Here is a 24256-nt window from a genome sequence, read left to right as displayed (position 1 = left end):
GACTAGAATAATTGCATCATAGGCCTATGTCAACCTTTGGGGGATGCTAAGGAGGGCTTGACTTGATCTTCCTCCACTTCTAACATTAGACATTCTACATTTCTGCAGATCATTCTGAAAAGCCACTATTCTTCCTTGTTCATCCTCATATTATTTAGGTGAGATTACAATAGTTACTTGTATTTTTCTCATTTTCTGTGCCTATTCACTACAGCACACCATTCTCTGGAGAGTTAGTGATAGTTTCCTAAACAAAACCCCCACTCCTCTGCTATGACACCCATTGCTTCCCTTGGATCACAAATTCTTTAGTCTAGAACATAAAATCTCTTTAAAATTAATATTGTTCTCTATCTCAATTCATTTCCTTCTTTTTTTTTTCCTAAATCCAGTACTTTTTTATTATATATAATTTTTATTACAGTCAATCCCATGACACTATACTTCAAGGGTGGAGAAACCCTATATCTCCTGGGCCAAGGAAATCCAGTACTTTTGCTAAGAATTATCCCATAAACATTCATATTATCAGAAGGCTTGTTAGGAATTAAATATTATTATTGATGATAACCTCTATGATTCTAGTGGAATGATCTTAATAGTCTGATATAGTTAAAAGAATGTAAGATACAAAATAAGACTTGTTTCATTTTTTTTTTCTCATAGATACTTTTTCCACTTTTCTATTGTTGTTTTGGTTTTATTTTATTCAGACCATTATTAATACTATTGCTTCTGAACCAGTAGAAGACATGGAATCAATTTTTTTTTTAACACCACCCATCACCAGTGCAATATTCCCATCACCAATGTCTCAAGTCTCCCTCCTCCCCACCCGACCCCCGCCTGTACTCTAAACAGGTTCTCAATTTCCCTCATACATTCTCATTATTAGGACAGTTCAAAATGTAGTTATTTATCCAACTAAACTCATCACTCTTTGTGATGAGCTTCCTGAGGTGAGCTGGAACTTCCAGCTCTTTTCTCTTTTGTGTCTGAAAGTTATTATTGCAAGAATGTCTTTCATTTTTCTTAAAACCCATAAATGTGTGAGACCATTCTGCGTTTTTCTCTCTCTCTCTGACTTATTTCACTCAGCATAATAGATTCCGTGTACATCCATGTATAGGAAAATTTCATGACTTCATCTCTCCTGACAGCTGCATAATATTCCATTGTGTATATGTACCACAGTTTCTTTAGCCATTCGTCTGTGGAAGGGCATCTTGGTTGTTTCCAGAGTCTTGCTATGGTAAATAGAGCTGCAATGAATATAGGTATAATGAAGGGGTTTTTGTATTGTATTTTTGTGTTCCTAGGGTATATTCCTAGGAACATTCCTAGAGTGCCGTCTAGTTCAACCTTTATGGAAAGCGATATGGAGATTCCTCCAAAAACTGGAAATTGAGCTCCCATACGATCCAGCTATACCACTCCTAGGAATATATCATTTCCTTCTTCTGGGAGATGAAATCTCTCCTAATATTCAAAACCAAAGTGCCTTCTCAAAGTCTTACTAGTTTTTAAATATGAATGTTTTGAAATTTAATATATTTATTATGTACAATCTTTCTATTTAACAAAACTTTATTGATTCCATGAACTTCCTTTTGGGGGGCGGTTTGGATGTTGGTCCATAATTGGAAGTGAGCTGGGCTTACACCTAACTCTGTGCTCAGGGATCTTTCCTGATGGTACTTGAGGGATGGAAAGCATATGAAATGCTGGAGATCAAACCAAGGTTGACAGTAAGGCCAGTGCCCTACCTGTTGTTCAATCTTTCTGAACCCCATTTAGTAAATTTCTATCACATATGAAGACCCTAATTAACTAAAACCTCCTTTGTGATATCTTTTCTATTTCTTCCATATATAGTTACTATTCAATGCCTTTTACTGACAGTTGAGCGTTTACAGTACGATTAGAGGATCTATTATAATAACTTCTCATTTTTTCTGTTTAATATTCTGATCCTCCAATGAGATAGTGAGTTTTTTGAGGACAATTTTATGGTTTATAGTCATAGAAACTATAGAAACTTATAGAAACACAAATTGTTATTTCTAGATAAAAATGTGCACATAGGGGGTAGAGTGATAGCACAGCGGTAAGATGTTTGCCTTGCATGCAGCCAACCTAGGACGGACCTGGTTCAAATCCTGTCATCCCATATGGTCCCCGAGTCTGCCAGGGGCAATTTCTGGGTGCAGAACCAGGAGTAATCCCTGAGCACTGCTGGGTGTGACCCCAAAACCAACAAAAATGTATACATACATTTACTCATTCTCATAAAGCCACATTCACTTCTTAAATGAAAATGTTAATGAGTTTCAATGTCACTACATGGAAAATTAGGAACGTTAGAAATAGCGTCTTTTGAATCTCTTTAATCATTAGTCTCTTACCGTCCTGGAATGTGTCGTTAATTGCGATAACAGCCTGGAAGGGTTTGGTCAGCTCAGCCCCTTGTGCTGAGCTGAGGAAAACCACAAATGTCTCCAGCCCTTCAATTACTGGATACTGAGTGTCATCCAAAATAGTCAAGGTGCAATACTAGAAGAAAAATTAGGATGTTAGCTACCATTATAGTGGGTATCAATCAGTTTATAAATATACAAGTATTGAATTACATATACCTAAAACTAGCATATTTTATTTCAGTGATATCTCAGTCATTTAAAAGAATTAAAACAATTTTAAAATAAAATAAACATTATAGAAAGCCAAATACTTAACATTCATTTACCCTTGGGTATTTATTTTTCTTGAATGGTCTTAGTGTACATTTTTTTTGGTTGGCTTTTTGGGCCATACTCAGTGGTACTTAGGGCTCTCTTATTGTTCTGTACCTCTGTCAAGGCTTAGAGGACCATATACGGAATCAAGTATTGAATCTGGGTTGACCCACAAAGTAATCTGGGCTGACCTACAGTACTATTGCTCCAGTCCCCAAATATATTTTTTTATTTAAACATTTCATTTTTAACAATTTCCTTTGTTGATGTTGTAGCAAGGACTGGGGTTTGTACACACATGGTGTGAATCTTGAACACCAGGTTTTGGTGCTTGCACTCTTGGCTGAGGTGCTTTCCAGGGTCATAGTCCTTTCAGTTGTACTTGTTGCATGTGTGCTGATGAGGGGGGTCACACTCCTGGCCTTGGTGCAACCATATTGATTTAGTTGTGTGCTCCTAAGGGATTATCTTCTTTAATGTCAGTGCTACTATACTTGGCCATAGTGTGGCTGGAAAATTGCTGTAGCACTGGGATTAACAAAGAGCAGTACTATCAGGATTGTGCTTAGCACATACTGAAGCACAGGAGAAAGGTCTCACAATTTCAAACCTGCAAGTAGGCATTTTAGCCACTGAGCCATCAATTAGATCTTTCAAGGACATGTTTTGTTTGTTTTGAGGGTCACAACTGATGGTGTTCAGGGTTACTCAGTTAAGTTCTTGTGGCAGAATGTGGTTCTGGGAATAGAATCTAGACCTCCTACATGTAAAACAATGGCTAACCTTGAGCTATCACCCCATCCTTAAAGTGAAGAAATACATTATAAAGTATATTTTTAAATTTACATGAGTAATTGTTGGTTTATCACAAATATTGTTTCTAGATATGTGGTTTCTAACCTAAATTTTAGGTGAGCAATTTCTAATTTAAATCAATGAATACTGGTGCTGAAAATGTCATTTGAAGAGTTTTTAGAAGATATTTTCCAGGTTAGTTCTTGTTAATCGGTTGTATTTTGAATGGAAAGAAGACAATAATATTGTAAAGGGTGGTGGTGTTTAGAGTCCTGTCCTCCAAAGAACCTGGAAAGCAAACTAGAGATATCATTAAAAAATTCTACTGGATGGGGCTGGAGCGATAGTGCAGCAGTAGGGCTATTTGCCTTGCACACGGCTGATGCAGGATAGACCTCAGTTTGATGCCTGGCATCCCATATGGTCGCCCAAGCCAGGAGCGATTTCTGAGTGCATAGTCAGGAGTAATCCCTGAGTGTCACCAGGTGTGGCCCAAAAACAGACAAAAAATTTCTACTGGTTTTTCACTGCATTTTGCTCACCTTCTCAGTGACTCCTGACCCAAACTCTATTTTTCTAGAGCTGGGAACATAGTCAACTCCTGGAGTGGCTGAGGCTGGGTCTGAGGGACGTGTTGCACACCAGACAGATGTGAATGTAGAAAGGTCAGTGCCATGGCGGATAACTGGAATTTTCACTGTGCCTGGAGTGAGAGCACTGAGATATCAGCAATAACCCTAAGTCAGAAAATTATCAGCATTTTCAAACCCTTTCCCTTATAAGAACGGCCAGAGTCAGCTTAATCCTGTTAGTGCATCTTGCCCTATTTCAGTGGTGCTTTTGTGCGTCACACCAGGGAAGACTGAAAGGTGTCATTAACCATCATTCATTAAAACTCAGATAATGAATAGGATGAGGGACCCACAGAGGTGGTCCTGAGGGTCAACCCCAAAAGGAAAGTGGTTTTGTAACTCTCAGAATAAGTGTTCACAGGAAAGAACAATGAAAACTAGAGAGAACCAACTGAAAAATGGAGAAAGAATAAACCTAGAGACTAGGGCCTAAGGGGTGAGGTAGAAAAAACTCAATTAAGAAAGAACCAGCTAGGGGACTCTACAGGACCTGAAGCTGAATGTTCCTAATTAAATATTCCTAACTGGGTTGATTTCTCTATTTTACCCAAGAGGTGCACACATCCTTATTTAAACCACATGTGCTTACTGATTATCTCCAGAAGGTAGTTCAAATTTGATTCACTGTGACATTGTATTTTGTAGAGTTCTAATGACAATATGTATATTTTTAGCTATTTTCACAACCAAGGTCAGAGAAAAACTACATTAAAAGTTCAGCAATCACAGCTGAAAGCTTCCAAGCAATAAGGGCTGGTCATATGGTAAAAGAGAAAAGGAATGAGAATATTTATAATAGAAAGGTCCAGCCTTTAATACTCACTCTGCTATATACTTGGCCTTTTTAGCCCTCCATTTGCTTTTATCTGTAATATTACTTCTTTCATAGGAGAATAAATGAAAACTTCTGGATAGTACTAGCTATAGTCTCTAGCATTCAGTATGTGACCAAAAATACTTGGTTCCACTACCTCTCTGAATTTCAACTTTCAATTCAGAAAACCTTTTGATTATGTAGCTCATATCAATAGGAAATCATCCAGCTGTTGCCTCTCTGGCCAACAGCAGGTAAACAATGTCCAGGGCCTGTGTAGGTAGAAGAGGGTAGGCGCCTGGGTGGAATGAGCCTTCTTCTGACTATTCTCAGTTATTATTTGTTTTAAAACATTAGATAGACACTTAAATTTTTTTATTTTCGTTTTTGGGTCACACCCGGGAGTGCTCAGGGGTTACTCCTGTCTTCATGCTCAGAAATCGCTCCTGGCAGGCTCCGGGGACTATATGGGATGCCGGGATTCGAATCAATGACCTTCTGCATGAAAAGCCTTACTTCCATGCTATCTCTCTGGCCCAGTCACTTAAAATTTTGACATTTATTTTGTTTAAGCGGCCAGCAAACTACTGCATAACACATCCAAGTTCAATAGATCTCACCCCTCCCCAAAATTAGCCCCAAGTGCCTGGCTACATATTCTCCCCTTGTAGACCAGAAAAATCAGTTTGTGCATTCCTAAGACAGACCCTTCCCTGCCATCAGTAATCAGAGAAAGAAAACTGAAGAAATTGCCTCTCCTTTACCACCTTCCATCCCTGGTCTTGGTACATGGCCTCAGAGCACAATGATATCATGGAGAAATAATATTCTCAGTTTAGGAATATTTAAAAACTATTCTTAAAACAAGAGGAAAATAATTGAAGAAAGGGATCAGGAAAGGCATGTTGGAACTCAAGTACTGTCTCCCTTACCTGCATCCTCGCTAACTGTGAAGGCTGTATTGCCCAGAGAAATGGTAGAAGCATCATTGGGCCCACTGATGAGCACCTTCGCAGATGCCACCCTTCCGATGCGGGCATTGTCAGAAGCATCTGCTAGGGCAATCTCAAACTCTTCTTCATCTTCATACTCGCTGTCGTCAATGAGCATGACATCACAGGTGGACTTGGTAATACCAGGCCCAAATATCACACGACTCTCAGCAGACATTCCTCTAGATTTAAAATCAGAGCCTGATTCAAGAGCATAGAGGCTACTTCCCATAGCCGATTTAGGAACTGTGTAGCAGATTGCAGAAACAATGCTGCTCGAGTCCCCTGAAATACAAATGAAGAGAAAGTCCATATATCTAAGCCAGTTCTTAAAATGTCAAGTTCGGTCATTACTGAGTTAGACCCCCACCTGACAGGTTCCATGCTAGTTCTGTTCAAATCCTTAATATAAAGGAACCCTCTGCATTATAGTTTTCTTTAAGCTTTTATGGCACAAACCACTTGAGGACTTAATTTACCCCCAGATACTTCACCAAACAACTTAAAATGGATTTCCTACGCTGTGAATTTTGTGCTCTGTTAATTCACAAGACTCATTGCTCACCATCTAAGACCACAGCGGGTAGAAAGATAAAAGACATATTTGGTATTTTAAGTAGCAAAGTAATTGTGTCCTGAAGGTAGTGCTATGAACACAGATCACTGCCTTTCTGAATAAACTTCTGCACTTTAATTCCCAGGGAGAAGCAGCTTGTTTAAAAAAGAAAGACAAAACAAAATACAACCCACCTGCTTCTTTATACAATTTACTTATTAAAGCTGCCATCTTCTTGCTTTGAGTCTGGTTTGCTGGCAAGGCAATCAGTAGGGCCTTTCTGTTTTCCAAAGGGGCATCACCAAGAGTTTGTGCTAGCCACAGTATTTGTTATACTAATACTTCATTTAAAATCTTTTGCAGTCTTGTGACTGAATGGGAATTTAATTTCCATGTGTTTTAAAGTCTCTGTATTGAGCGTTCATAACTGTTCAATTTTTGTTTGCATAAGTCTATCCAATCTTTGATTTCTTTTGCCCTCAGGAATCACCCTTTATTTCCTCATTGTTTTATATCCCATCCATACTCTCTTTGAGGCACTCGTGTAGGGCACTCTTTAAACATACTTTCAATATTCCATATGCTAAATGAGACCAGTTCTAACCATAGCTTCTTTCTTTGATCAAGACTATTAAAATGTCATAGATCTATTAAGAATATAACATTTATAAATAATTTGGAAAGTTAAATACAACTGGTCTTCTAGTCCTATTGAAGAATTCAGGGGAAAATTACCAAATTTAGCAAAGAGCTTTCTAATTGTTCTCAATATGGGAGACTTATAATATGGTTGTTATAGGGAATGAAATGAATTAGTGCATGTATAATACCTACACACAGAGTTAATTTAGTTAGTACCTGAGCATTGGGCCCAGTAACATTAATTTATCATCAATAAATGTAACTATAGCTCTGTGTCATCTTTGGCACCAACAGACCTTTTCTTTTGATAGGTGCAAACAGAAAGCCAGCACTTTCATTGACTTGATAGGTCTTCTTATCAAACTCCAGTGTGGGTTCATCCTCAGTGTCATTGATAATAACTTTTGCCTGGGTGATTGTTCCTAATAGGGCATATGCCGGCATGCTGAGCTCCACAGTGAAACTCTCAATATTCTCAAACACATCATCATCATTGATGGCAATGGTGCAAGACTTGGTGTCCTCTCGTTCATCAAACTGCACCTGTCACAGGGAAACAACAAAGAAGTCAAGCTGTGCCTCAACTTCCCAATTTGCTTTTCCAGATAATGGAAAAGAGAATCCATGCTCAGTGAGCAAGCAGTGAATAAAATAGCTAGTTAGGCCACACATAACTTCCTGTTATATTGACAATACTTGGCTACCTCCACCCCTTCTTGATCTGTACAATGGGCTGATTTCCTATACTGTAGCATAGAAGGTAAATATATAATTGGGTATACAATTTATTTTTGTTTTTAAACCAACCTGGCAGCACACCAGTGGTTACTCTTGGCCCTATGCTCATAAATCACTCCTGGTAGGCATGGTGGACCATCTGATATGCCGGTACGGAACACAGATTGGCTGTCTGCAAGGCAAAAATTCCTATACTATGCTACCACTCCAGCCCTTCTGAAATTCTTTATTTTGTGGTTTATCAAATGGCCCTGTTCTCGCTCTGATGTCTCAATACCCCTCAATACCCAATCTCGTGATATGGTGTCAGTGGAGTTTGGGGGCCTCTAGGACTACACTAGATGGTAAGTGGGGAAAATGACTTGCTATGAAGGCACCCCAACTCTCAGTGACATCTCAGCCTAACTTTAAAGTTCAGAAAAGCATCATAGTTCATGCTCTATTTAATAAACTCACTTGAGACAGCAAGAGCCATTTGATTACTCAGTTACCTTTCATTTTTATGTTTTTTATTTTTATTTATTTTTTGTTTCTGGATGACACTCAGCAGTGCTCAGGAATTACTCCTGACTCTGCACTCAGGAATCATTCGTGGTAGGGCTCAGGGAAACCTTATGGGTTGCCAGGGATCAAACTCAGATAAGCTGAATGCAAGGGAAATGGATTACGTGCTGTACGATATATCTATACCATTAACATAACCTTTAAATAGAGCTAGGATCATTCCTTTGTCCAACACCAAGATAGATGACTCAAATTTTGTGCAAATCTAGACAGCAGATATATCTAAGTAATTTTTTAAAACTTTTGGGCACATAAATCTGAAAACCACAGTTTTCATTAACAATTATTTCATAATTAATTGATCAACATCTAGATATCAAAACACTCCCAACTCAATGAAATACTTACTAGATATATATTTTGATATAGAACATATTGCTTTGTTTATTTGTTATATATTTCGTTATAGAACATATGCTTTGTTTATTTGTCTTTTTTGTTTTTGGTTTTTTTTCTTTTTTTGGTTTTTGGGTCACACCCGGAAGTGCTCAGGTGTTACTCCTGGCTCTATGCTCAGAAACCGCTCCTGGCAGGCTCTGGGGACCATATGGGATGCCGGGATTCAAACCATCGTCCTTCTGCATGCAAGGCAAATGTCTTACCTCCATGCTATCTCTCTGGCCCCTACATATGCCTTTTTGAGCTGCTAAAAGACTCCTTAGTTTACCTGTTTTTTCCCCAACCTCTTAATTTTGATATCAGAGTCCACATAAAATGATTCACAGAGAGAATCCACACCTCTTTACAGATATTACACTTTCATAAATTAATAAAACTTTTCTATTTTCATAATTAGTTTCAGGATACATCCAACAATGTTCAGGAATTACTCCTGACTTTGTGCTCAAGGATAACTCATAGTGAGCTTGAAGAGATAATACAGGTTGCTGATCCCCTGATAAAATTTCTGAAAAAAAAAAAAGGATAAATTACCTACTAAGTGCCCTACATTATATCTCACTTAAGATATCAAAATAGGGGCCAGAGTGATGGCATAGTACTAGGGTGTTTTCAGGACGGACCTGGTTCAATCCCCAGCATTCCATATGGTTCCCCTAATCAGGAGCAATTTCTGAGTGCATAGCCAGTGTGTGGCCCCACAAAGAGAAAGACAAAAACAAACAAAAAAGATATCAAAATATAGGTTGCTTGCCATAAGAAATTCAGTATTTAGCTCTACTCTGTTTCCTTTTTGCCTTTCCCCTGTCCATTGTTATTCACTCACACCTAACAATAGTCATCACTACGGGGGTCAGAAACTTGCAGATATCTCTCTCTACTTCAGGTCTTCTCTTAGCACACCCACCGATCAACATCTGCCAATTCACTGTCTTTGAGACAACTCACAGGCAACAGGTCCCAGACAGAATCAGGGTCATCTTCTTGCTGAACCTGCTCTTCTGACGGTGCCCTCTCTTAGTCTCACTTCTGTTTCACTAAGTAGTTGGGAAGGGTGCTCTCAAATAGTGCTCATGGTGTCTGGGGGCTCTTCCCAGTGATTCTCCATCAACCAGACTGGTTGCATCAAGTATGTGACTTACTTGGGTCTTCAAATTCAAGACATTACATGGGACACCCTGGTGGCATTCAGGGGACCATGTTGTGTTGGTCATCCAACCAGTATAGGGAATCACATGTGAGGCATACACCTTAACCCCTGTACTCTACTCTCTTGATCCTGTCCCCCACTATACAATGCACCATAAAACCCTATTTTTACTCACCTATTGAAAGCACATACTTTCCTCTATCTTTACTTTAAAATAGTTTATCTTTCTATTTTCTTTCAGGTGATTCTCTACCAAGAGTCGTCCAATTGGTATCCCCACCTGCCACCCATCCCCAACTCTCTTCCTTCCCTTCAGATAAAAAAAGGTGAAGGCAGAGAAGAAGGGTTGGAACACCAAAGTGAAGTGAAGTACAAGATGCTCTGAACACTTTGCGGTCATTTAGCAAAATGTGTACAGTTTGAGGAGCTATACAACATAGACTTCTGGCAGTCAACCTGTTGAAGATTAGACTGGAAAGAACATAGGGGACATTGGGAAGGGAACATCAGAAAACTTTGTAAAGAAGTATGCTAACAAAAGAGAGATGAGTGGAAAAGTGCAGTGAGTAGGAGCCACTGGGGCCTACAAGCATGCCAGAACCCTGGCTGAAGTCTGCCAACAGTCCAGTAAACAGAAGCCCCTCAGACACCTACCTGACCGGCATACTCCATGTAGTCCTGCTGGCCAGGCTGGGAGCTTAGCCTGGAGCTGGAGCTGGCAGAGCCTTGCTCAGTGCGACACAGAACGATGGCATATTGATTGAGGTTACCAGTCCTCTGCACACTAACACTGACAGATCCTGCTTTCTCGCTGACGTTGTAGCTAGAAGCACAGAGAGAGGCATTCTCTGAAATGCTGGCTCAGTTTGTGAGACCTATTTGCATATTTCCTACCGCTTTTGATTGGTTATTGATGTTGGAAGTTGAGAATTTGGGTTCCTCTAAGAAATCAGGCACTCATAACAAGTTACCAAGGAAGCTCTAGATGTAGATGGGTTTCACTCTCATTTTTAAAAAGAGTTGAAAGTTCATTCAGAGGACATAGGAATGAACAATTCATATTTTAGAACACAGACTAACAATAAACAATTTTTCCCTAGGGTAACAGTGAACTTCAGTCAATGAATTTTGTGGGAAGAAAACAACTTGGAAGGCAATTCATGGCTTAGTGCAAGACTCAATTCTAGATTGGAGCTCTAAGAAGTGATAATAGAGCTAGGGCAGTGTCTAAGGGAAGAAAATGAGAATTGGTATAGATAGGGTAGGTAGGTAGACAAATGGAGATCTGTGCAAACATGGTGAGAGGATACAGTGATTGGGTGTTCCCACTGGCCTACTAATCACACGTTAAAACTTATTCCATCATGTGATGGAATTTTATTAACTCACGAGAATGGAGTACTTATGAATGAGTGAATTTCTCCTACTAAAGGAGAACCCAATGAATTTCTGCTCCTAGTTGCAATATGAGAACATAGCGAGAAGTCACTGAACCCAGAAATTGATATCACATCTGGCTGGCACCTTGATTTTGGTATTTTCAGTTTTTGTCATTGTGAGAAATACATTTTTATTGTTTATATACCACTGTGTGGAATTTCATAATGTCAGACTGAACTATGACATAGGGTTAATTTAACTTGCTGATGGAAATCTGCATAGTTTTGCAAAGTAGGAAGCAAATAGTCCAAGTGTAATTAATTTTAAATAAGAAGGTAGGGTTTGGGGCTGGAGTGATAATAGAGTAGGTAGGAAATTTATTTTGAGCATGACCAAATTGGATTATGTGCCAAGGGTTCATTCAACTCTTGGCATCCCATCCAGTCCCCTTAACCTGCCAAGAGTGATCCCTGAGAGAAGAGCCAGGAGTAAACCTTCAGCATAGCCAGTGTGACCCCAAAACAAAAAAACAACGAAACAAACGTAACGTATGTAGAGTATTTTATCTAGAATGAATCGTGAGTATAGTATGGGTTCTCTTTTTCATCTCTGAGGATGGTCATTAAACCAAGGCTGTGTACTATTGTAAAGGTTGCAGGTGAGAGTTTAGTCTTTTGACAGCTGTGGAACCTCTTTTGGTTTCTGATACTTTGATGTTGTGGAAATAAACAGTAGTACAAATTTCATAACTATAAGAACTAAATAGTCCTGTCAAGTGCCTAGAGCAATGTCTGATGCTATAGTTTCTGTGAACTGTTTGGTGCTATTATAAAATTGCTATCACCCAATAATCATCATCACATAACCAAAGCTGAATCCCAGAGGACTTCCTCCTGATTTTCTCTAACTGCTAGACTTATATCCAAATATGAACTCAAAGTAGCAAATGTACCTGGTATATTTGAAACTGATAAGGGACCACTGGATGTGGAAGACATTGTCCCTGACCACATTGGGTTTACTGTCTTTCACCAGAAACTGAAAACTATCCATCATCTCGTGGATCTTCTCTTCAAACAACACATAGCGAATCAAACCCAAGTTCACCTCCTCTGTGGTAAAGAAAGACACTAGATTACACAGGAAGTTAAAGACAATTTCATAGATCCCCACACCAATACACAATATATTCTAATGAGTTACAAACAAAACTTATTTTTCCAACACCAGCAAAAATATAGTATCCAATCTATAACAAACTCTACACAGAGGGGAGCAATTACACTAGCAATTTGGGGGGGGGTGGGGGAAAATGAGGGAGATATGGGATGTATGCTGGGAACAGGGGTGGAGAGAGGACAGCACTGGTGGTGAGAATAGCTTTGATTCATGTCACTCTGTACCTTAAATATTACTGTGAAAGATTCATAATTCACTTTGGTCACAATTAAAAAATATAAAAAAAAAACAAAAACAAAAAACATAGTATCCTTAAAATAAATGTTTTTGTCATATTTTCAAATAAAATCCTGTAGTTACCTGTAATAAAACATGAGTATCTATGCATAGAAAATGCTCTTCCACTATTATAAAATGAGAATTCCAATGTTCGAAAAGAAAGCACTTTAATATTACAACTATGGAATTTTAATAGAAATCTGAGAACAGACAGAGAGAGGTTTTTGGCTCTTTTCTCTGCTTAAATATACTCATTTCCACCCTGAAATCCTTCCAAATAAAGTTCTTTGGAAGGTATATGCTAAGAAGAAAATCTAGGGTTAGATTAAAATAGCTCATTTACAGGCATTGATAATAGGAAACGAAAACTGAGAACAAGAAAAAGAGATGAGACAGGAACATGAAGCAATGACCACTCTCTCTCAATCAGGACCCTCCTTGATGAAGTTTAGAAGATTCCAAAAAGTTCTTAAGAAGCTAACACACAAAATAGTCAGCTGTATGTGACTCAATAGGAGATTATTTTTTTTGAGCAACCTATTCATGCTGATTTTAATTTCTTTGATAAGGACTCAAAAAAAAACCCTCAGAGAATAAAAATATATCACACAAAACCAGATCTTTCATAAAGTTTGATAATATATTTTGTTTTGTGCTTACAAAAAAACCTAACCAAAAGCTAAAACAATCTGGGAGCTGACAAAGAATGGTAAAGACAAATTTTCTTTGTCACAGTTCAGAGTAAAAGGATGACGTGGGATGGAGGGAGAGAATCGGGAAAAGCAAAACTTCTGTTAGGTGATAAGATAACAAAAGATGTCTTTGCTGGTGAATAGGTTACTTGCAGGGATAGTAGCTAAGAAGTGATTATAATGGGGGCTAGAGAGATAGCATAGAGGTAGGGTGTTTGCATTTCATGCAGAAGGACCGTGATTTGAATCCTGGCATCCCATATGGTTCCCTGAGCCTGCAAGGAGCAATTTCTGAGTGCAGATATCCTGAGCACTGCTGAGTGTGGTCCATAAACAAACAAACAAAAAAAAGTGATTATAAGAAAAATCAGGGGACTAACGAGGTGTCAAGGGACTAGATTTCTCTCACTTTCCAGGTTCCTTGGTGCCTACCCTGTGTGAATGTTGCAGCAGCCCTGCCAAGCTGTAGCTTGTTCTCCACATAGCCATGATCAGGGCCGTCCGTGATCTCATACACAAGCTGCTGGTCCTCTGTGTCTGGGTCAATGGTCAGCAGCTCCTTCTTGGTGATCAGGTTGGTTGCCTGAAATAGAAACCCATTAAGTTTAATTCCTGAGGTGGGAATACAGTGAAAAGAAGCCCTCTGACTCAGATTTAATTCAGTTCAGCAATGATTTACTGAATACATTTACTGCATGGAAATGTTGTCAGGATTGGAGAGGTTATGAGCATAGACACCATCCAAATCTTTACCCTTGAAGTGTTCCCACTTCATTGGGGAAGAAAAGTTCACAGAGTAATTGCGGCCAGAGCAATGAGAAAGATACAAAATGAATCCTATTTACTCTTGGGAGAAGGATAGGTTCATCCCATCTGCCGTTGGAGAAGACATTTGAGGTATTGGGATTTGAATTTTGTCTTGAAAGGAGGTTGGATACTTATATAAGAATTTTTTCTCACAAACCTTGAGAAACACAGGCATGAAACATGATAGTAGAGGGAGATTTTGACATTGCACTCTCCCCACTGGACAGATCCACTAGGCAGAACATCAGTAAGGATGTAGGAGCTCTAAATGAGAAACTAGAAGAGCTGGGATTAATGGATTTATACAGAGCCTCCATCCTCAAAAAACTGAATATACATTCTTTTCTAATGCACACAGAACATTCTAGAATAGATGACATTCTTTTTGTTTTTTGTTTTTTGTTTGTTTTGTTTTGTTTGCCACACCTGGTGATGCTCTGGCTTATGCGCTCAGAATCACTCCTGGTTTGAGGGACCAAATGGGACACTGAGGGATCAAACCGCAGTCTTTCCTAGCCTAGCGCGGGCAAGGCGGATGCCTTACCACTGTGCCACCACTTCAGCCCCCAGATAGATGACATTCTAGAACAAAAGTTTAATTTACAAAAATTCACAAACATAAACAATCATATGAAGTATCTTATCAGACCACAATACCACAACGATAAAGATTAATTGTAAAAGAAAGATGTGGAGAAACTCTAGTACTTGGAGATTGAACAACATACTGCTTAATAAGAGCTGGATCAAAGAGGAAATCAAGGAAGAGAGAAATTCCTTTAGACTAGTAATAATGAGGAAACAAGTTACCACAATCTATGGGACATAGCAAAAGAAGCATTTAGGATGAAACTTGTAATGATACAGGTGTATCTAATAAAAATAGAAAAATAAAATCAGCAACCTGTAGGCATACTTTAAATATCTGGAAAACCAACAGCAAAAGAACCCAAACACAAGTAGAATAAAAGAAATAATAAAAACTAGAGTAGAAATCAATGACATAGAACCCAAGAAAACAATACAAAGAATCAATAAAAAAGGAGCTGAATTTTTGAAAAAATAAACAAGATAGAAAAGCCATTGTCAAGACTTACAAGGAATAAAAGAGAAATAAACAAATAAATCATCAGAAATAAAAAAGGATAAATTACAAAAGAATCTCAGAAAACCAAGATATCATGAGAGATTATTTGGAACAACTATATTCTGTTAAGTTAGAGAATCTACAAGAAATGTACAGATTTCTGGAACCATATGATCTCCCAAAATGAACTGAGGAGGAAGTAGATAGTCTAAACAGGCCAGTTACAAGAAAGGAAATTAAACCAGTAATTAAGATCTTCCCAAGAATAAAAATCTAAACCAGATGGGTTTATGGGTGAATAAACATTCAGAAAAGAATTACTGCCATTGATCCTTTAATTTTTCCAAAATATAGGAGAGATGGGGAAACTTCCCTGATACCTTCTATTAAGCTAACATTACACTGATTCCCAAAGTTGACAGAGATACTACCAAGAAAGAAAACACTCATGAACATTGATGCAAAAATCCTCAACAAAGTCATAGCAAACTGAATCTACCAGCACTTTAAAAAAAAAAAAGTTGTACATCATGATTTTACATGGGTTTCATCTCAAAGATCTAAGGGTAGTTCAACATATGCAACTCAGTTATAATACACCACATCAGTAAAAGCAAAAATAAAAATCCTATGATCATATCAACAGATATGCAGAGAATGCATTTGACAATATCAAACACCTATTCATGATTCAAACCTGCAGAAAAATAGGTGTGAACAGAACTTTCTACAAGATAGTAATAGCTATCATAAAAAGTCTATAGTTAATATTATTCTAAAAGTGAAAAACTGAAAACATTACCAAGGAGGTCAGGCAAAGGCAAGCATGTCCATTGTCTCCCACATAGCATTAGAAGTCCTAACAATAGTAATCAGGCAGGAGAAGAAAATTAAAGAAATTCAATTGGAAAAGGGGAAGTCAAATATCTTTATTTGCAGATAACATGGTGGTATACATTAAAGACCCTAAAAAGTTCACCAAAATGATCATAGATCTGCGCAATAGCCAAGTTCGCTGTCTACAGATGACTGACGGTTACAACCATGAAAGGGCAGAAAGTATCCTGGGTCCAATAAAAAAAAGCAATATTCCAGAGCTCAACCTACAATCTGTACAACAACCAAGATCTCTAACTCCAGAGGTATGACTGAGACAACTTCAACTGAACGGGTCTCCTGGAAGCATAACGATAAGTGCCATTCCTTGACCAGTACAGAAACCAAGATCTCAAGATACAGAGGTCTGATTTTATCATTCATGATGGGGCAGATATCTCCCATACACCACAGAAGGATCTAGGGGAGAGTAAATGAACACACGTGCCATCCGTAGTTAATCCCATGACAACATGCTTCAATATTTACTGTGCCTATGCAGAAGGAAAGGAAAAAAAAAAAAAAAGAGGAACCAGCACAAATTTGAGTTTTGTCCTTGTTTTTTGTTTGTTTGTTTGGTTGGTTGGTTGGTTTTTTTGGGGGGGCCTTTGCTTTTGCTTTTTTGGTTTTGTTATTGTCGTTGTTGTTTCCTTTCTTCCTTTGTGCTACGTTTTGACTTTTTTTTTTTTTAGAAGCATGATTAATGTTGGTGCATATGTCTAGTGCTGTAGTGCTCATTGGATTTCTTGTTTGATTTTTCTTTTTGTATTGTGCTGATCCTCATTCTCTTTCCCTTTCTTCACTCAACACTGAAGCTTAGATCCTCGAGAAGGACTCTGCCCACTTATGGTCTGTGGTACTTTTACCCCATTCTATTTCTTCTCTCTCCTTTTTTTTTTTTTTTAAAATCATGATTTAAATTTAATCATGAATAAATTAATGATGTCAAACATGAAGCAAAATTTTTCCTTTTGTATAATTACATCATTTAAGCACATTTGTTACAAAATAGTTCATGATTGAATTTCAGTCTTACAATGCACATCATCCTTTTTTCTTTTTTTTTTCACACAGACCAGTTAATCCTAAATTGTAGTGCATCTTTTATACTTTTTCTTTTTTTTTTTTAACACCACCCATCACCAGTGCAACATTCCCATCACCAATGTCCCAAGTCTCCCTCCTCCCCACCCAACCCCTGCCTGTACTCTAAACAGGTTCTCAATTTCCCTCATACATTCTCATTATTAGGACAGTTCGAAATGTAGTTATTTATCCAACTAAACTCATCACTCTTTGTGATGAGCTTCCTGAGGTGAGCTGGAACTTCCAGCTCTTTTCTCTTTTGTGTCTGAAAGTTATTATTGCAAGAATGTCTTTCATTTTTCTTAAAACCCATAAATGTGTGAGACCATTCTGCGTTTTTCTCTCTCTCTCTGACTTATTTCACTCAGCATAATAGATTCCATGTACATCCATGTATAGGAAAATTTCATGACTTCATCTCTCCTGACAGCTGCATAATATTCCATTGTGTATATGTACCACAGTTTCTTTAGCCATTCGTCTATTGAAGGGCATCTTGGTTGTTTCCAGAGTCTTGCTATGGTAAATAGAGCTGCAATGAATATAGGTGTAAGGAAGGGGTTTTTGTATTGTATTTTTGTGTTCCTAGGGTATATTCCTAGGAGTGGTATAGCTGGATCGTATGGGAGCTCGATTTCCAGTTTTTGGAGGAATCTCCATATCGCTTTCCATAAAGGTTGAACTAGACGGCATTCCCACCAGCAGTGGATAAGAGTTCCTTTCTCCCCACATCCCCGCCAACACTGTTTATTCTCATTCTTTGTGATGTGTGCCATTCTCTGTGGTGTGAGGTGGTATCTCATCGTTGTTTTGATTTGCATCTCCCTGATGATTAGTGATGTGGAGCACTTTTTCATGTGTCTTTTGGCCATCTGTATTTCTTCTTTGTCAAAGTGTCTGTTCATTTCTTCTCCCCATTTTTTGATGGGATTAGATGTTTTTTTCTTGTAAAGTTCTGTCAGTGCCTTGTATATTTTGGAGATTAGCCCCTTATCTGATGGGTATTGGGTGAATAGTTTCTCCCACTCAGTGGGTGGCTCTTGTATCTTGGGCACTATTTCCTTTGAGGTGCAGAAACTTCTCAGCTTAATATATTCCCATCTGTTAATTTCTGCTTTCACTTGCTTGGAGAGTGCAGTTTCTTCCTTGAAGATGCCTTTAGCCTCAATGTCCTGGAGTGTTTTACCTACGTATTGTTCTATATATCTTATGGTTTTGGGGCTAATATCGAGGTCTTTAATCCATTTGGATTTTACCTTCGTACATGATGTTAGCTGGGGGTCTAAGTTCAATTTTTTGCAAGTGGCTACCCAGTTTTGCCAACACCACTTGTTGAAGAGGCTTTCTTTGTTCCATTTAGGATTTTTTGCTCCTTTATCAAAAATTAGATGATTGTATGTCTGGGGAACATTCTCTGAGTATTCAAGCTTATTCCACTGATCTGAGGGCCTGTCTTTATTCCAATACCATGCTGTTTTGATAACTATTGCTTTGTAGTAAAGTTTAAAGTTGGGGAAAGTAATTCCTCCCATATTCTTTTTCCCAATGATTGCTTTAGCTATTCGAGGGTGTTTATTGTTCCAAATAAATTTCAAAAGTGCCTGGTCCACTTCTTTGAAGAATGTCATGGGTATCTTTAGGGGGATCGCATTAAATCTGTACAGTGCTTTGGGGAGTACTGCCATTTTAATGATGTTAATCCTGCCAATCCATGAGCAGGGTATATGCTTCCATTTCTGCGTGTCCTCTCTTATTTCTTGGAGCAGAGTTTTATAGTTTTCCTTGTATAGGTCCTTCACATTTTTAGTCAAGTTGATTCCAAGATATTTGAGTTTGTGTGACACTATAGTGAATGGAGTTGTTTTCTTAATGTCCATTTCTTCCTTATTAGTATTGGTGTATAGGAAGGCCATTGATTTTTGTGTGTTAATTTTGTAGCCTGCCACCTTGCTATATGAGTCTATTGTTTCTAGAAGCTTTTTGATAGAGTCTTTGGGGTTTTCTAAGTAGAGTATCATGTCATCTGCAAACAGTGAGAGCTTGACTTCTTCCTTTCCTATCTGGATTCCCTTGATATCCTTTTCTTGCCTAATCGCTATAGCGAGTACATCCAGTGCTATGTTGAATAGGAGTGGTGAGAGAGGACAGCCTTGTCTTGTGCCAGAATTTAGAGGAAAGGCTTTCAGTTTTTCTCCATTGAGGACAATATTTGCCTCTGGCTTGTGGTAGATGGCCTTAACTATATTGAGAAAGGTTCCCTCCATTCCCATCTTGCTGAGAGTTTTGATCAAGAATGGGTGTTGGACCTTGTCAAATGCTTTCTCTGCGTCGATTGATATGATCATGTGATTTTTATTTTTCTTGCTGTTGATGTTGTGTATTATGTTGATAGATTTACGGATGTTAAACCAGCCTTGCATTCCTGGAATGAAACCTACTTGATCGTAGTGGATGATCTTCTTAATGAGGCATTGAATCCTATTTGCCAGGATTTTGTTGAAGATCTTTGCATCTGCATTCATCAGCGATATTGATCTGTAATTTTCTTTTTTCGTAGCATCTTTGTCTGGTTTAGGTATCAAGGTAATGTTGGCTTCATAAAAGCTATTTGGAAGTTTTCCTGTTTTTTCAATTTCATGAAAGAGTCTTGCCAGGATTGGTAGTAGTTCCTCTTGAAAGGTTTGAAAGAATTCATTAGTAAATCCATCTGGGCCTGGGCTTTTGTTTTTGGGCAGACATTTGATTACTTTCTTAATTTCCTCAATAGTAATGGGTGTGTTTAGATATGCTACATCCTCTACATTCAATCGTGGAAGATTATAAGATTCCAAAAATTTATCCATTTCTTCCAGGTTTTCATTTTTAGTGGCATAGAGTTTCTCAAAGTAGTTTCTGAATACCCTTTGAATCTCTACCATATCAGTAGTGATCTCTCCTTTTTCATTCCTAATACGAGTTATCAAGTTTCTCTCTCTTTCTTTCTTTGTTAGTTTTGCCAGTGGTCTATCAATCTTGTTTATTTTTTCAAAGAACCAACTTCTGCTTTCGTTGATCTTTTGGATGGTTTTTCTGGTTTCCACTTCATTGATTTCTGCTCTCAGCTTTGTTATTTCCTTCTGCCTCCCTATTTTTGGATCCTTTTGTTGAGCACTTTCTAATTCCATGAGCTGCGTCATTAAGCTATTCAGGTATGCCCCTTCTTCTTTCCTGATGTGTGCTTGCAAAGCTATAAATTTTCCTCTCAGTACTGCTTTTGCTGTGTCCCATAGGTTCTGATAAATTGTGTCTCCATTGTCATTTGTTTTCAGGAAGGTTTTGATTTCCTCTTTGATTTCATCTCGGACCCACTGATTATTCAGTATGAGGCTATTTAACTTCCAGGTGTTAAAATTTTTCTTCTGTGTCCCTTTGTAGTTTATATATAATTTCAGGGCTTTGTGGTCAGCAAAGGCAGTCTGCAAAATTTCTATCCTCTTGATATTATGGAGATATGTTTTGTGTGCTAACATGTAGTCTATCCTAGAGAATGTCCCATGTACATTAGAGAAAAATGTGTATCCAGGCTTCTGGGGGTGGAGTGTCCTGTATATATCTACTAGGCCTCTTACTTCCATTTCTCTCCTCAGGTCTAGTATATTCTTTATGGTTTTCAGTCTGGTTGACCTGTCTAGTGTTGACAATGCCGTGTTGAGGTCTCCCACAATTATTGTGTTGTTATTGATATTATTTTTCAGATTTGTCAACAGTTGTATTAAATATTTTGCTGGCCCCTCATTCGGTGCATATATGTTTAGGAGGGTGATTTCTTCCTGCTGTACATATCCCTTGATTAATACAAAATGTCCATCTTCGTCCCTTACAACTTTCCTAAGTATAAAGTTTGCATCATCTGATATTAATATGGCCACTCCAGCTTTTTTTTTGGGTGTTGTTTGCTTGGATGATTTTCCTCCAGCCTTTTATTTTGAGTCTATGTTTGTTCTGACTATTCAGGTGCATTTCTTGTAGGCAGCAGAAGGTTGGATTGAGTTTTTTGATCCATTTAGCCACTCTGTGTCTCTTAACTGGTGCATTTAGTCCATTGACATTGAGAGAAAGAATTGTCCTGGGAGTTAGTGCCATCTTTATATTAAAGTTTGGTGTGTCTGTTGGTAAGCCTTGTCTTAAAGTATGCCATTCAGTTTTTCTTTTAAGAATGGTTTTGAGTCTGTGAAGTTTTTGAGCTGTTGTTTGTCTGTGAAACTATGTATTGTTCCTTCAAACCTGAAAGTGAGTTTTGCTGGGTGCAGTATTCTAGGCGAAGCATTTATTTCATTGAGTTTTGTCACTATGTCCCACCACTGTCTTCTGGCCTTGAGTGTTTCTGGTGACAGGTCTGCAGTAAATCTCAAGGATGTTCCCTTAAATGTAATTTCTCTTTTCGATCTTGCTGCTTTCAGAATTCTGTCTCTATCTATGGGATTCGTCATTGTGACTAGGATGTGTCTTGGGGTGTTTTTTCTGGGGTCTCTTTTAGTTGGCACTCTTCGGGCATGCAGGATTTGATCACATGTATTCATTATCTCTGGTAGTTTCTCTTTAATGATGTTCTTGACTGTTGATTCTTCCCGGAGATTTTCTTCCTGAGTCTCTGGGACTCCAATGATTCTTAAGTTGTTTCTGTTGAGCTTATCATAGACTTCTATTTTCATCTGTTCCCATTCTTTGAGTAATTTTTCCATTGTCTGATCATTTGCTTTGAGGCTTTTTTCCAATTTCTTCTGCTGTATGTAATTGTTATGTATCTCATCTTCCAGTGTACTGATTCTATCCTCAGCTGCTGTTAACCTGTGGGAAATCTCAAACATGTTTTTCTTCAATTCATCTACTGAGTTTCTCAGACCTGTTATTTGATCTGAAATTTCCGTTTGGAGTTTTCTCATTTCTATCTTCATATTCTCCTGATTCTTTTTAGTTTTCTCTTCTATACTTTGTTTGAGTTCTTTGAACATGTTCCATATTGCAACTCTAAACTCCTTATCTGAGAGACTGACTAGGTGGTTGATCATGTTCAAGTCATCAGAGTTGCCATCTTCATTCTCTATGTCTGGCACTGGCCCATGTTGTTTTCCCATTGTCACACTAGTACTGCGTGTTTTTCTACGTGTTGTCATTGTATTCATTGGCTAAATGCTGTGCACCGTCGCGAAGGGGAGCAGAGCAACCGTGCTCCTCTGGCTTCTCCCTTTCTGGGCGTGTCAACTCACCTCCACGGAAGGCTCACAGGAAGGCAGGCTGGCAGATGGGCCGCAACCAGGATGAAATCAGGCCAAAAATGCAGGACAGCAGAGTAGAGAGGCAGAATGGTGCTGGCATCTGAGATCCAGCGAAGTTCAGTGGCTCCTCCCTTTCTGGGCGTGTCGACTCACCTCCACGGAAGGCTCACGGGAAGGCAGACTCCCCGGAAAGTTCACAGGAAGGCAGGCTGGCTGATGAGCCGCACCAAGGGTGAAATCAGGCCGAAAATGCAGGACAGCAGAGTAGAGAGGCAGAAGGGTGCTGTCATCTGAGATCCAGCAGAGTTCGGTGGCTCCTCCCTTTCTGGGCGTGTCGGCTCACCTCCACGGAAGGCTCACGGGAAGGCAGACTCCCCGGAAAGCTCACAGGAAAGCAGGCTGGCTGATGAGCCGCACCAAGGGTGAAATCAGACCGAAAATGCAGGACAGCAGAGTAGAGAGGCAGAACAGTGCTGGCATCTGAGATCCAGCGAAGTTCAGTGGCTCCTCCCTTTCTGGGCGTGTCGACTCACCTCCACGGAAGGCTCACGGGAAGGCAGACTCCCCGGAAAGTTCACAGGAAGGCAGGCTGGCTGATGAGCCGCACCAAGGGTGAAATCAAGCCAAAAATGCAGGACAACAGAGTAGAGAGGCAGAAGGGTGCTGGCATCTGAGATCCAGCAAAGTTCAGTCCTCTCTCCTTTTTTTTAAAATTTTTTTTAATTCTGTTTTTGCATACAGAACCACATAACTGGAACCATTTTGCTCTGCCCTCAAATTGAGAGGCAAATAACAGAGGGTACCAAGTCCAAATAACTGTATGATCATTAAACAGTAATAAAAATGATCAAACTTAATCACCAAATCCAAAACCAACAACAAAAGAATCGATACCCAACCTACAACAAGCTAGATACAGAGGGGATCACTTATATTAGCAGCCCAGGGGGTCAGGGAGGGGGGTATCAGATGAATACTAGGAATGGGGTGAGAGGGAGGTCAACTTCGGTGGTGGGAATTCCCCCGTTTCAATGTTAATATGTACCTAAAATATTACTATGAAAGATATGTAATCCACCTTGATCAAAAATAAAATATTAAAAAATAAAAATAAATTAAAAAAATAAGAAAAAAATGAGCACAGAAACAATAAACCAATACAGCACATGGCTGGATACAAAGCCAATGCACAAAACTCAGTTGCATTTCTTTATACAAATGACTCAAAGAAGAAAGAGATCAAACAATCTGTTCATTTATAAACCATTAAGTGTCTGGGAATCAATTTAATCAAAGAGGTGAGAGACCTACACTGAAATAACTTCAGGGGCCAGAGCGATAGCACAGTGGTAGTGCATTTGTCTTGCATGCGGCTGACCCAGGACAGACCCGGATTCGATCCCCCGCCAAGCCAGGAGCAATTTTTGAGCACATAGCCAGCAGTAACCCTTGAGTGTCACTGGGTGTGGCCCAAAACCCAGAACCAAAACCAAAACATAAAAACTTCAAAATACTTAAGAAAAAAAATTGAAGAACTAAGTAAATGGAAAAACATTCCATGCTCATGAGTAGAAGAATAAATGTTATCAAAATGATCA

At 38.8% G+C, this 24256-nt stretch overlaps 1 protein-coding gene across 1 annotated transcript in view; it reads right to left on the bottom strand.

Annotated features, from left to right (window-relative positions):
* Window positions 1-24256, bottom strand: part of FRAS1 (Fraser extracellular matrix complex subunit 1) — a 377453-nt gene that overhangs the window by 62815 nt on the left and 290382 nt on the right. Inside the window, 7 exon segments of the mRNA XM_049789877.1 lie at window positions 2406-2553; window positions 4073-4233; window positions 5909-6253; window positions 7463-7709; window positions 10672-10840; window positions 12350-12509; window positions 13980-14130. Coding sequence (XP_049645834.1) covers window positions 2406-2553; window positions 4073-4233; window positions 5909-6253; window positions 7463-7709; window positions 10672-10840; window positions 12350-12509; window positions 13980-14130 — 1381 coding nt within the window.

Source organism: Suncus etruscus, chromosome 16, assembly GCF_024139225.1.
Source record: "Suncus etruscus isolate mSunEtr1 chromosome 16, mSunEtr1.pri.cur, whole genome shotgun sequence".
In the NCBI taxonomy this organism is placed as follows: domain Eukaryota; kingdom Metazoa; phylum Chordata; class Mammalia; order Eulipotyphla; family Soricidae; genus Suncus; species Suncus etruscus.
Note: the sequence above shows the minus strand (reverse complement) of the source record. Positions and strands in the feature narration are given on the sequence as shown.